This window comes from Amaranthus tricolor, chromosome 3, assembly GCF_026212465.1.
Source record: "Amaranthus tricolor cultivar Red isolate AtriRed21 chromosome 3, ASM2621246v1, whole genome shotgun sequence".
NCBI classification, from domain to species: domain Eukaryota; kingdom Viridiplantae; phylum Streptophyta; class Magnoliopsida; order Caryophyllales; family Amaranthaceae; genus Amaranthus; species Amaranthus tricolor.
Window position 1 is genome coordinate 1,026,955 of NC_080049.1, and position 15,026 is coordinate 1,041,980.

Sequence of the window (15,026 nt, forward strand, 5' to 3'; positions counted from 1 at the left end):
ATTTTGAGTTAAAAAAAGTTTTAATTCAATCAAAATTAGTAATTTGAATAAGAAAAAGAATACGAAATCAATAAGAATAAATTTCATTGATAAAGGAAAAATCAGTATAATATAATACATTTAGATTAAAAACAATTAAGTTCAATTCAATCTAAATAATAAATTTTGATTAAAAACACCATATGACCTTAACATTAAAGTAGTATCCTAAGTTGCTTCGGTGTCTTTCCCTTAGTTGGAACGACTTTTCTGGTACAATATCACCACGTATCTCATCATAAATAGTCTTACATTTTAACACATTATAAATAGTCTTTGATTTTCCTCTCATCATGTATCTCAATTCCAGTATTCTACCCATCAAAGTAAAATAAACAAAAATAACAAAATGAGAATTCTTGTTTTCTTCTTATTTATTCACTGTCTGAATATTAGCTTCATTAATGGCGAAATATTATCAGAACATGAAGCATTATTAGCTATTAAATCTGCCATTAAAGATGATAAAAGTCTATCATCTTGGAAAAACACTACTCACCATTGCAATTGGTCATTCGTCACTTGCTCTTCGTCTTCTCACTCTCCCACTGTCATTTTCCTGGATATCTCCAACTTAGATCTCAATGGTACTCTCTCTCCTCAAATCGGTTTTCTTACAAACCTGCAATATCTATCTCTCCATGATAACTATTTTTATGGGCATGTCCCGTCTTCTCTTCCTCTCCTTACAAAACTCCAATATCTCGACCTTAGCTTTAACAACTTTAGTGGTGAGATACCAAATTCTTTGTCTCTTCTTAAAAATTTACGTCATTTGGGTTTATCAAATAATATATTACATGGTGAGATACCAAATTCTTTTTCTCTTCTTACAAATTTGATTTATTTGAATTTATCAAATAATCAATTACATAGTGAGATACCAAATTCTTTTTCTCTTCTTACAAATTTGAGTTATTTCGATTTATGTAATAATCAATTACACGGTGAAATACCAAATTCTTTTTCTCTTCTTACAAATTTGCTTTATTTGGATTTATCAAATAATCAATTACATGGCGAGATACCAAATTATTTTTCTCTTCTTACAAATTTGATAGTTTTGAATTTACCAAATAATCAATTAGATGGTGAGATACCAAATTCTTTTTCTTCTCTTACAAATTTGAAATTTTTTGATTTATCAAATAATCAATTACACGGTGAGATACCAAATTCTTTTTCTCTTCTTTCAAATTTGATTCATTTGGGTTTATCAAATAATCAATTATATGGTGAGATACCAAATTCTTTTTCTCTTCTTACAAATTTGATTCATTTGGGTTTATCAAATAATCAATTACATGGTGAGATACCAAATTCTTTTTCTCCTCTTACAAATTTGAAATTTTTGGATTTATCAAATAATCAATTACACGGTGAGATACCAAATTCTTTTTCTCTTCTTACAAATTTGATTTATTTGGATTTACTAAATAATCAATTACATGGTGAGATACCAAATTCTTTTTCTCTTCTTACAAATTTGAGTGTTTTGGATTTATCAAATAATCAATTACATGGTGAGATACCAAATTCTTTTTCTCTTCTTACAAATTTGAATTATTTGGATTTATCAAATAATCAATTACATGGTGAGATACCAAATTCTTTTTCTTTTCTTACAAATTTGAATTTTTTGGATTTATCAAATAATCAATTACATGGTGAGATACCAAATTCTTTTTCTCTTCTTAAAAATTTGAATTATTTGTATTTATTAAATAATCAATTACATGGTGAGATACCAAATTCTTTTTCTATTCTTACAAATTTGAATTATTTGGATTTATCAAATAATCAATTACATGGTGAGATACCAAATTCTTTTTTTATTCTTACAAATTTGATTTATTTGAATTTATCAAATAATCTATTACATGGTGAGATACGAAATTCTTTTTCTCTTCTTACAAATTTGAGTGATTTGGATTTATCAAATAATCAATTACATGGTGAGATACCGAATTCTTTTTCTCTTCTTACAAATTTGAATTATTTGTATTTATCAAATAACAAATTACATGGTGAGATACCAAATTCTTTTTCTCTTCTTACAAATTTGATTGATTTGGATTTATCATATAATCAATTGCATGGTGAGATACCGAATTCTTTTTCTCTTCTTTCAAATTTGATTTATTTGGGTTTATATAAAAATCAATTACATGGTGAGATACCAAATTCTTTTTCTCTTCTTACAAATTTGAGTTATTTAGATTTATCATATAATCAATTACATGGTGAGATACCAAATTCTTTTTCTCTTCTTACAAATTTGGGTGATTTGGATTTATCATATAATCAATTGCGTGGTGAGATACCGGATTCTTTTTCTCTTCTTTCAAATTTGATTTATTTGGATTTATCATATAATCAATTGCATGGTGAGATACCGAATTCTTTTTCTCTTCTTTCAAATTTGATATATTTGGATTTATCATATAATCAACTCACGGGTCTGTTACCTGTCAACGTTGGAAATCTTACAAGTCTTCGTTATTTCGTTGTTGCCAACAATAACTTGATTGGAAAAACCACACCACAGATTACAGGTACACTAATCTTTAGCAATGCCTATTTAAATTGCATCTTTAAAAATAGTTCGTCATTTGTATACATTGAGACTTCCAACTTTTAAATTGTTATTTTCTGTTTTGAATTCACTTGTCACTAATACAAATATATTTCTTGTATTATTAAGGTTTTTCATAATTGCTTTTTTTCTTTTTTATATAACATTGATTAATGTAACCAATAAAAATATATGAAACAAGTTCTATCGAATTATCTTTAATGTATTTCTTTGATTTTTGATATTTAGAAATAATATATTGAGACGAATCAATCAACATCCCACATAAATATTTAAAATTCGTAAATTGATTTGAAAATAACATATGAAAATAGAGGGAGTAATAATAGGGTGGCAAATCAGAATATTTTTTTTATCAATAAAATCCAAAATTTCAAATCTTAATCCAAATGTTTCCAATATTCATCCAAGTCAAATATTTTTTTGTAACCATTCATAGAAAGCAATATTTACTCTAAACTAATTTCTAACTTTTTTAAGAAGTCATGTGGTCAAATTTATTTAGTTTTTCTTTTCAATAAAGATTAAATTTCTTGGTAGAATATTCTTTTACTATGATGTATTTATACATTGTTATATGAAGCTACAACTTTCTCTAAATTCTTTCATATTTGTCATGCATTCCAGGATACAATGTCACGAATTTTAAAAACTCTTCTATCTGCAACTTGGTTAATCTTCACATCCTTGATTTATCTTATAACAAGTTTAATGGAGAAGTTTCTCATTGCTTGGGCAATACTAGTACTCAATTAGCTGTATTAAATCTCCAATCAAATAATTTCAAAGGCATCATTCCATCAGAATTATTTTCTACTTGTGATTCCTTGGAATATGTAGATTTCACTGACAATCAGTTAGAAGGAGCTATACCTAGGTCTTTATCTAAATGTAGACACTTGATATTTCTAAATTTGAGGAACAACAAATTCAAAGATGTATTCCCCTATTGGTTAGGTAGCCTTCCATCTTTAGAGGTTCTCAGCCTATCCTTTAATAAATTTCATGGTGATATAACCAACAATTTATCAAAGATTGCAACATTTTCTTTTTCAAATCTACAAATTCTCGACCTTTCAAACAATAATTTCTGTGGTAAGTTGCCATTCATGTACATCAAACAATTTCGTTCCATGATGGATAACAACATGTCTAATATAGGAAGTCCAAGGTACTTAGAATATAGAGCTGGTAGTTATATGTACTCCATCAGAAGTCAAAGGTATTTAGAATATAATGTTAGTGATTATATGTACTCCATCAACATGACAGTAAAGGGGATGCAACTGGATTATAAGAAGATAATTATTTCTATGTCAACATTTGATATGTCTAATAATCACTTTGAAGGAGAGATTCCAAATTCGATAGGAATGTTGCGAGCACTTCGAAATCTTAATCTCTCGCATAACCTACTTACCGGAAACATCCCTCCATCCATCGGGAACTTATCATTGTTGGATGGTTTAGACCTATCATCAAATAGGCTTATCGGTGAAATCCCTCAAGAACTTGTTAGTTTAACATCTCTCGAGGTTTTTAATGTTTCATATAATCAACTGGAAGGGCCTATACCCCATGGTAACAATTTTAATACCTTCCCATCTGATTCGTACAAGGGAAATCTTAAATTGTGTGGAGCACCATTACTTGAATGCAAAAACAACAGTGTTGTGCAATCTTTGAACAATGATAATGTGGAAGAAAAAACAGAATTATCAATGTGGGAAGTTGTAGTGATTGGATTTGGAAGTGGTACAATTGTTGGTTTGGCTTGGGGGTACTACATATTGTCAGTGGGGAAGCCTTTTTGGCTTTTTAAATTGTTGAACAAGATGGAATGGGCTTTACTTGATATTCATGACCACCATTTCAGTAGAAGAAGTAGAACAAGAAGAACAAAGAACTAAAAGTGATCATCTATGTGGGAAACATTTCATTTGTAGCAAGAAGTAGAGTATGATGGAATGAGCCTTTTTGGGCTTTACTTGAATTTGCAGCATTTTTTTTTCTTTTCACTGTACTTTATTCATAATTATATTTTGTGATAATAACATTTCTTTTCTATAAAAAAATATAAATGTGTGCCAAATGGATGAATGTGATAATCTATCTAAAAAAGAAATATTTCATTTCATGAGATGTCTATAAAGTATTAAAATATACTTAGTTTTAATACACTGATAATTCCTCATAAATTCCATAAAATAAAATAAAAAATAGAGATAAATGGTAACAAAAGGCTAACTAGAATAAGAATTACATAAATCAAATTTTAACAACAAAAAATTTACAAAATAATTGGCAGTGTTTTTGAGTAATAGCAAGCATTTATTAAATATTAATTCTATATCCTCCCTTTTTTCCTAATTCATTCATTCATGATTAGGCAGTGGATGGCCACTCTTTTTGAATGTCGAATGTGTAAAGGCAACCAAAATAAAACAATTCACAATTTAACGTATTTGTCAATCTAATTGTAATTTAGTTCTATTTTGGGTAAGGAAACTTCAAGTGGTAGGCGATAACCGATGAGAATTGAATTTTTATCACAAAAATAAAACGAAAAGTCTTTGACCTTGTGAATAGTGAAAATAATTCAGACTATTTATCGTTTTATAATTAAATTTTTATGCATAATGCTCCCTTTGTCTAATTTCACATTTCTAATTTGCTTTTTGTACTTTTGTCAATGCATAAATTCAATACTTCATAGCAATAATGGTGTATAATTTAAAATTATAAAAAAATAGATATTAATAAACCTTAAGTTGAGATAATCAAACAAAATGTCATTTAACTATATTTTAACGCGTAAATTAAGAATAAAATACAAATTAAAATTAATTAATGGATAATAATCCTAAAGCAAATAAGACATTTAAAAAAAAACGAATTGAGTTTTTTTTTTAATGGTCAATAGTGCACATTATTTGCATTACTTATAAATAGTCATTAGTCATAAATGATTGCTACATAATGTCCTTTCCTTATATTAAACTCTTGTTAGCCAATAATTTATTTGACTTTTTTTTTTTCTAATTTTATAGTGAAGTATTTGATAAAGTACGTATAAAATTAGGTTTTATTAAAATAATTAATAAATAACTTCATAATATATTATATACACTGTTAGTATTAAATTATGGTGTGAGCAAAATCCGATGCATTTTATAACCAATAGTAACATAATAGCACGTGAATCCCTTTGGCCAAAACTTAAAAGTCGATAATTAGCATTATTGGTCAACCCTAAGCATAAATTACAAATATATTATTAGACTTACTTCTAAGTCTAATAAGTTTAAATAAGTTCTAATAAATACTAATAAATGTTGGTTAACTTAGTGGTTTAAGACATTCTCTTTCACTCTTGTATTCTCAACACCTACACCTATAGAAATACTAATTCTCTTCTCTATTACTTGCACTGATTATCTTGTCTCATGAATAAAAAAAAAATTTATAAAAAAAGATAAGTGATCACTTAAGTGTAGACTTAAGTGTAGTTTTTGTTATTCTTTTATATACTTGTGTGTGAAATGATAAGTGATCACTTTTAAATGTAAACGTTTAAAGATTTAATGTTATAACTAATCACTTTAAACTGTAAATACACATTAAACATGAAGGCGTATAAAGGAACATAATTGTTTAAAGTTTATTATTAATAATATACCTTTGACTTAGCAGTATAAGAGCCTCTTGCAAATAAACCTGAAGGCGTTGTATCCTCTGGCATTTCATGAGTGTAAGGTTCTTATTAATTAAACAAAACATAAAAAATTCAAAACAAAAAGTAAGCAAATAAAAAACATAAAAAGCATTATCACTAATTAAAAAAGGAAAACAAAAACAGATATAGATCAAACAAACGAAAAATAAAAAAAATAATTATTGATTTTCAAAAATTGCAGAAAAAATCCAAATCGCACAAAACGCAGGATTGAGCCTAGGCCAAGTCATACATTTTGTGCGACTAGGACTAGTTTCCAATTCTTTTTTAAAACAATTAACAAAAATTCAGTTTGAATTTACCTCAAATTGTTATTTGCGGTGTGAATTTTTTGTTTCTAAGCTTTAAATTGAAAAACTTTTGAAAATAAGTTTTAATAATGATTTGTAGAGAGAATATAATGGTGTAGAGTGAAATGAGTGTATTATAATTTTATTAAAGAAAAATTGACAACACAATAAAAAAAATGACAATAAAAAAATTAAGTATGAGAACTTATAGAGGAGCTAATTGGTTAGACTTTTGATAACATCTCAATTCTCTCATATTACATCTGTCCCATTATACTTGCTATTAATATTGACATTTTTTCACACAATATCTTATAATTGAATACGAACATTTTAAAGCGAGAGAAATATAAAAATAATTAATTATGTATTCAGTCTTCACATTAAGTCTTCAAGTCACAAATAAATCCAATAAAACGTTATTATTTATTTTTTTCATTTTCAAAGTAAAAATCCAATAAAGTTTTCTATTTTTTTATCTCTCTATTTACTATCTCTCTCTCATCTTCTCTAACAAAAAAACAGAAGAGAGAGAAAGAAATAGAAATACAAGAGTTGACAACGAGTAGTGGGTAATGGAACTATTGCTGCTGATGCTCTTCCCTCACCTTCGGCTAAAGAAAGGTTTTTTATTTTTTTAAATATGAAGTAGAAGTAGCTGTTTTATGTTCTCTGTTTTTTCTGGACTTTTGTTTTCTATTGTTTAGTTTGTGCGTGATGAGGAGTTAACTAATGAGTTGGTTTTAAGGTTTTAAAAGTTGATTTTTTTTTCTGGGGAATAGATTTCATGTTGTGATGAACCAGGACTTTTTTTGGATTTGGTTAATTGATTGCTCTGTTAAAATTTTGACTACTTTGGTGATGTGTTTATCTCTTGTTTTTTCCCATGTTATCTTATGTTTTCTGGCACTTGTAAAAATGGGTGTTTTTTTGGATATGGACAATGGTTAAGTTTTGATCTTCAATTGTGTAACTGGATTTGAAAAGATTGCCTACTTTTCAGTCGACGAGCAATGTGAGATGGAAGAAAAAGTGAATGTTTGGCGTAGTAAAATAGAAAGGAAGAACTTCAATGCTTGTTACACCCCAACTTCAGACAATTGTGGGCCAACCAGCCTTGCCAAGAACAGAGGTTAGTTATTTATATGTCTTCCATTTTTCCTCTTTATATCTATTTTTCTTTCTTGATAAATTAATGTATTTATCTGCTGAAGATTGTCAGGCAACTTTGGGCATATATAAGAAAGAACAATCTCCAAGATCCGATTAACAAAAGAAAGATAATATGCAATGATGAGTTGCGATTGGTATTTGAAGTTGACTGTACGGATATGTTTCAGATGAACAAGCTGCTGGCAAAACATATTATTCCTCTTGATCCCACAAGTATATCAAATTTTCTAGATCTTTCTATTATACTTCCTCTGGATTTTATTAGTTGCTACAGTTTCTGTAGCAACTACTGTTCATCACCTGATCTTATTTGATATATTCCTCCATGTATAACGTAAAACATAGTCAGGTGAGATCTTGTTTGATTCATCTTAATGCGTATTTTCATAATATTAACTTTTTAAAAATTTTTATCATAAGAAATGAAAAATATTAAACATTAAAATCGTACATTGAATAGTGTAAAAAACATAAGTGTAGCAACTATTAAAAACCAGAGGAAGTATATCCTTATCTATCATAGCCTTCTTGATTCCATTCTGATTGTTGCAGAGGTTCCAGAAACACCATCCAAGAAAGCTAAGGTTAAGGAATCTGAAGTTCCAAGCACCGAACCTGCTAGCTCTCCTTCTATTGTGATATCTGAAGCACTGGCCAAATTCTTTGGAACAAGCGAGAAGGAAATGCTTCAATCTGAGGTTTATAAGCGTATTGAAGAATACATTAAGACAGAAGGCTTGGAGGTAGGTGAATGTTTGTTTCCGACCTCCCTTTTTAATGCTTATACTTCAAGTTAATTTTGTCACATTTCCTGGTCACTAGTGTTGTTTAAAGATTTTCGTGTTTCATGTATGTTGCCTTACCACACCACTTGCTAATCTTGCTCACCTTTTGCATAAACTAATGTCAAGTGGGTTTGTTACGAGTAGGGATTGAATCTCTCAAATATGGTCATTAGGTCTTGATAACAATTTGGTTTAACATAATTCATCTTCCAAACATACCAAATGAGGGATTTTTAGGTATAAGCTTGTTAGTTTTAATGCACTCATCTTCCCAATCCATTACCAAATCGAACAAAGTTACTTTATCCTTACCATCTACGTCCAAGTCTACTTCAATACACAACCATTTAAAACATAAGACCACATGTTCAGGCATTCTGCATTTCTGAAAAGAACTGTAAGGAAATAGGGAAGAAAAACAAAACAAAAAGCCCTAATTTATAAGTTTGTTGAAAATTCTGGGAAGAAACACAAAAAAAAGGCCCTAATTTCAATCAACAAATCAACAATTCCAGTAAACCTATTAATTTTGGGAAGAAACACAAAACAAAAAGCCTAATTTATTATTGAATTCAACCTTCAAGTTCATTGACAATTTTGGGAAGAAACACAAAAAAAAAAAATAATAAAATAAAATAAACCCTAATTCCAATCAACAAATCAAACATGACGGAATCTAATCAAAAAATCGACAATTCCAATCAACCTATCAATTTAGGGAAGAAACACCAAAAAAAGCCCTAATTTATTTTTTAAACCCTAGTTTTTCGGATTCAAGAGGGAAATTCGCTAGTAGTAGTTCGCAGCTAAACACAAAAAAAGCCCTAATTTCGCTAGATTTCGAATAAGAAGGGAACTATTCAAGAAACCATACCTGTGTTGGATATTGCTTGTAGATTTCGAAGAAGGAGGGAGATGGTGAAGGACAGTTCGCAGCAGGAAGGAGATGGTGAAAGACAGTATCGCAGGAGTGGAATTCGAAAGTAGATGGGGTGACATGCTTTGACTATCTATTTTAACGGTCAAACAAATGTTTTTAAGTGTTTAAGGTTACTAAAAACTTAAATGCAAATGTTAGATGTTACTATTTGGAAAAATCTTACAAAAATGTTACTACTTGCGTTTAATGAAAGTTCGATGCTACCATGTCAAATTTCCCTTAAATGAATAATAAAATATACTAACCTTGAGAAAACGCCTTGAGACTTCTGTGCACGGAGTAAGTTGAGGAGAGGAGAGAGACGAGAGGTGACAGTAGCAACTAAAAAATAATGAAATTACGATTTACGACTCGAATACTCTGTTATTGGGAAAATTAATTAGGACTTTATTTAGTTTCGGTATTATTTATTTATTTTATTTTTATTTATTAAAAATTAAAATAGAGTTAAAGTTTAATAAATACGAGATATAGCCACTATATATCAGAGAAGTCTATCGGCTTCAAACACCAAGTTATATCCTACACAATTCAATATGGGGTTAGAAACAAAATTTCTACTAATACCGGGTGCAAAATACACATATTTTAAGATTAAATAATTTCTCGATGTAAACAGAAGTTTTACTTGTTCTTTGCCATAGATTTTAATTGAAGAATTATATCCAATGTAAAGACTTTCTCCAACCACAACTTTATGTAAAGATGTGAACGTTTGTTTATTGTTACAAACATATTTTGAAACTTCGAAACCAATCCACCAAAACATGTGATCATGTCGCATAACATTCATATTAGAATATATGGAAGAAAAAATCAAACCAAAATCAATTCTGCAAGTTCTTTTGTCTGTTCTTGAACACAAAGTAACTCATTTAGCGATGTCGGGGTTTTCCACATTTTTAGCAAGTATTTTACTAGTGGAAAAAGTCTTATTTTTATTTTATATTGTGGGTTATTAATAAGAGGTTACAAATAACACATTATTTGTACCTTTTGAAAACCAAAGATTATTTGTATCATTTGTTTCAAACAAATGATACAAATAATATTTTTTAACAATAAAGCTAATACAATTCTAACTGTAATTCAACATTGTCTTGCTTAAAATTTGGTGTTTCATGGACACAACAAACACATTGAGATCTTGTCATCCTACTTATGTCTTTTACTCACAATTTGACTAAATTGTTTAGACCAAAGTCATAATATGTTTTTTCTTCACAATTTGAATATTTGTGAACTTTATGTTCCAAATAAATCGTACGTAAATGTTTGATTGGAATATTGTTATTAGCCTTAATTTATGGATTAAAGGTTGTATGTATATTTTACAAAATTATTGCGAGAGACCGTCTCTCAAAGAAACGACCTCAAAATAAAAAGTCTACAATTTTATTTTTCTCTTTAATTTTGTATTAATTGGGATATTTGGACCATATATCTAATACGTCTCTAGGAGAGACCGTCTCTCACAACAATTTGTGTAAACTTTATGTAATTATTATAATAGTTCAAGGTGGATACACTACAATAAACTAACTTTTCACGTCATAGGATTTAGTGATATTTAAAAAAAAGTCATTGATTTATATTTTTAGTGTAATAAGTTTCACTATAAAGTGATTCAATGACACTTTATTTGGCCTTTAGTGACATATGTAATTTTTGCTACAGCCTATATCGACATTTATGAGAAATGTCACTAGATCTTATATCGCGGAATGCTTTAATATGATTTTTTATTATACTGCTAAAGAGGCTAATAAATGTCCCTAAATACACTATATATACCATTAAAGAAGGAGTATATAATGTTGCAGTGATAACTCATTAAAGGAGGAGTGTGAGTCATTACTAAAACTAAAAATTGAGTTCATTTGATAGGATAAACTAAAAAGAAAAAATAGATAAATTTCGTAAAACAAAAAAAATATTAGTCAAATTCATTGAGATGAACTGAAATAGCAGACAGGACAAATTAAGAGTGATTGACGGATTATATAATTGGTATAAAGTATAACGTGTTGAATGCTTGTGGCTGGAACCAATGTGTCGCTAAAGTCTTCTAACGTGGATGATGCTCCATTCGACTTCTACAAGTTAAGCTTTCTAATTAAGTGGATGATGATCCATTAAAGTTGTGTAAAATTTTAGTCATATGGTTGACTTAGGTTTTAGTAGACTTGTAAATTAAAGCTTTAAATATTTTGGATAAGTATAATTTTTATGGAGTGAATAAATATTTCAAATATTAAAAATAAATTGAGGACTAGCTAGATGATGAATCATGTTTAACTGAAAAAACTTGCCAGTAAGTCTAAAATTGCAAAACCGACATATTTTAATAGGTTTAGTTTTTTTTTCTGGGCATTATTAAAAGTCGCCATCTTTTTCATTGTGTTGCCACCCTTTATATATTGAAATTTCAATATTGCCCTTAATGAAATTTCATTTCTTTATCTCTCTAACTTTTCTCTAAAAAAAACTCTTTGAACTAAAATTCAATATCGAAACACTATGACAAATGAAAATAATTACCAAAAAGATTCGGTAATCATCGATACGATCGTTAATTTCAAAAAAACAATTGCTTGTGTTGAAATTTGATACATGTTCACTCTTTTGGCAATAACTTTAGATAGGAAAATTACATAATTGCAATGTTTGCAACATTAGAACCTAGACTTTATATTATATGCCCGATTCCGATAATCGAGCGAGAAATGACGATTTTTTAAAGTTTGTGTTGTGCTGAAATTTGATACATGTTCAATCTTTTGGCCATAACTTTTTGTAGAAAAATCGCATTAATACATGGTTTTGCGGCATTAGAAACTAAACTTCAAGAGCTTTCCAACAATATATTATATGCCCAATTTCGATAATCGAGCAAGAAATGACGATCATTTAAACTTTGCAGTGATTTTTAGTACATCTAGTCTCGTAAAACACGCGACTGGACCGCGATATAGTCACGTAAAACACGCGACCGGATTGCGTAAAAGGGTGGCGATTTTTTTGAGTTTTTTTTGTCACCTACACGCCTTTTTTTTTAGTGGTGGGAACCGTGGGTAAGCGGTATATACAATTTTAGATGAAAACAAAATATATAACGGAAAATGAAGTAGTACATGATATAATTTGTTTTTATAGAAGTCTCAAATTCTCTATGTAAACAACTATATAGTTGTAGTTTTACAATTTACATGAAAAATATAACAATAATACATGTTATATTATTAGTTTAGTGTGCTATGAATTATATGACAACTAATTTATATAGAGCTGCATATAGGACAAAAGAAGATCAGATGATTTGAACTGTGCTCAAAATATTATTAAAGATCAGATGATTTTTTTTCTTTGCAAATTGTATAAATTTCTCAACCCCTTCTAAATATCTAATATTATAAACTCCTTTACAACTTCGCTTATACATCCAATTCTTTCACTACGTAAGTTTATTATTCTGCGAAATAACAATTTATGAAATCCGTAAAATAATTTAACAAAAACAGCTGAAAAGGGAATCGATTTTTCAATTTACCGACTGTTCATCGAATTTTGAAATTTCCAACTGATAATTATAAGTACTTACTAGTAGAAATAGTAGTTTTTCTCTTATTAATACTTTCCTATGCACTATAAAAAAGTGGAAATGTTGAATATATGTTCCTCAAATCTAGTGAAATCCAGTATTGTAAACTTTACTTATGCTAATAAATTGCAACAATAAAATTTTAGTTATTTTTGTAGTTAATTTTTCTTTATCTTTATGCAAAATTTGATTGTTGCAACTAGCGGGGAGGTATTACAATAAGTAAAGAATACGATGTAGAATTCCATTAGCTTTGAGTAACATATTTTCATCATTTCTAACACATTTTTATAGTACATAGGAGAATATAATTAAGAGAAAAACTACTTCTTCTAGTAAGTACTTATAATTATTACGAATAAATGTCTCCACCAAAAAGCTTATTAAATTTTTTATTATGTATGCATATTTAAAATAATAAATAATGTAAATATGACTTTATAGAAATAACATACCTTGATATTAATACTTATATGATATTTTTGTTAAAAGACATTAAATTGTTTAGGGCAGGGAGAAGAAATTTTTGAGAGAGGGAGGTATGTTTGGTTGTAGAATGTGAGGGTAATTGAGGGAAAAGGGTGGAAAAGGACGGCGATTGGAAAATTGTAAATATAAAATTCCGACTACCCACCGATTGAATACCGACCAACCCTCCTCCTCCAAATATTCCGACTAAATATCGGCTATATTGGGCAGTCGGAAATTTTCGATTATCTTTTCAGTCGGTGATTAGTCGGATTTTCCTACAATTTTGAGCTAGTAGGAATTAGTCGGAATGTCCGACTGACTACAGTTAGTCGGTAAGTTAGACGGAAATTTTCGACTGTGTTTCCGATTAGTCGGAACTTCACCGTTTTTTTTGTAGTGGTTCAAATCTCATCTATCATTCCTTTCTAATGGAATATATAGCATTTGTTTTGAAGAAGGTATGTGTTGTAACTACATGTACTCTTGTAATTGAAACAACTCTCATGTGAAAAGATATAATAAAGTATATAACATATCGTAAATATACAATCTAAAGCTTAGCTTTTAGACTGTTTCCTTCCCAAATGAAGGAAATTGATAATGTCAAAATTTTCTTCGTTCTCCAACTAGCTTAGTTCATACCCACACAATTAATTTACTTAAATAATTATATATTTCCGTTGTCTCTCTGAATTAATAACATATGACTTAAAAAACACTCAATTCATTAAATTATATAATGCTTTCTCATAAGATGGAGAGAGTATCTCTCCGTAAGCGTAAGCGTAACGAAGGTTTCAGAAGGGCATGGGTCCATTTGACTCATACAGGTCAAAGTCTTGTCTATAAAGACAAAGTTGTACCTTGAGGCCTTAATAGCTTATGCTCAATTTATTAAAGACATGGTTGACTTGGCTTTTTAGTAGACTTGTACTACTAAATATGTACTTCCTCGGTTCCGAAATACTTACTTTTGATACTATTAATCGTTCAAGCTTATTTTATCTAATGTGATTAATGTATAAGAAGAAATATAGTCAAGTGAGATTTTATTTGAATCGTCTAATCGCATACTTTCATAATATTAACTTTTTATAATTTTTAGATTTGCATATTTCAATATATAAATGATCGAAATATCACACTGAATCGCGTAAAAGTTATATATGTAATATGTTATAAGAAAAATTATTACTTTTAGAAATAAATTGAAAGGGACGAAGAAAATATGTAGTTACAATTGTTTTGAGTAAGTGTACTATATTATCTAGCTTACTAGTAATGCGATTAATTATTGTATTAATTGATGAGAATAAAAATAAAACTTTAATATATTTGAATATATTAGATTAGTTAATAGAGTTTATAATTATGACAGTCTTATTCTAATAAAAA

General features: G+C 28.7%; 2 protein-coding genes across 2 annotated transcripts; both read left to right on the plus strand.

Moving 5' to 3' along the window:
- The first annotated feature begins 315 nt into the window (after positions 1-315).
- On the plus strand, positions 316-4,976 carry LOC130808007 (receptor-like protein 36). The gene is made up of 2 exons (XM_057673440.1): positions 316-2,594; positions 3,263-4,976. The coding sequence occupies exons 1-2, from the start codon at positions 389-391 to the stop codon at positions 4,543-4,545; spliced, it is 3,489 nt and encodes a 1,162-aa protein (XP_057529423.1). The 5' UTR covers positions 316-388; the 3' UTR covers positions 4,546-4,976.
- Positions 4,977-7,103: 2,127 nt separating this feature from the next.
- LOC130808010 (upstream activation factor subunit UAF30-like) lies at positions 7,104-9,732 on the plus strand. The gene is made up of 5 exons (XM_057673444.1): positions 7,104-7,285; positions 7,665-7,793; positions 7,876-8,047; positions 8,387-8,577; positions 9,516-9,732. The coding sequence occupies exons 2-5, from the start codon at positions 7,734-7,736 to the stop codon at positions 9,570-9,572; spliced, it is 480 nt and encodes a 159-aa protein (XP_057529427.1). The 5' UTR covers positions 7,104-7,285; positions 7,665-7,733; the 3' UTR covers positions 9,573-9,732.
- The last annotated feature ends 5,294 nt before the right edge of the window (positions 9,733-15,026 follow it).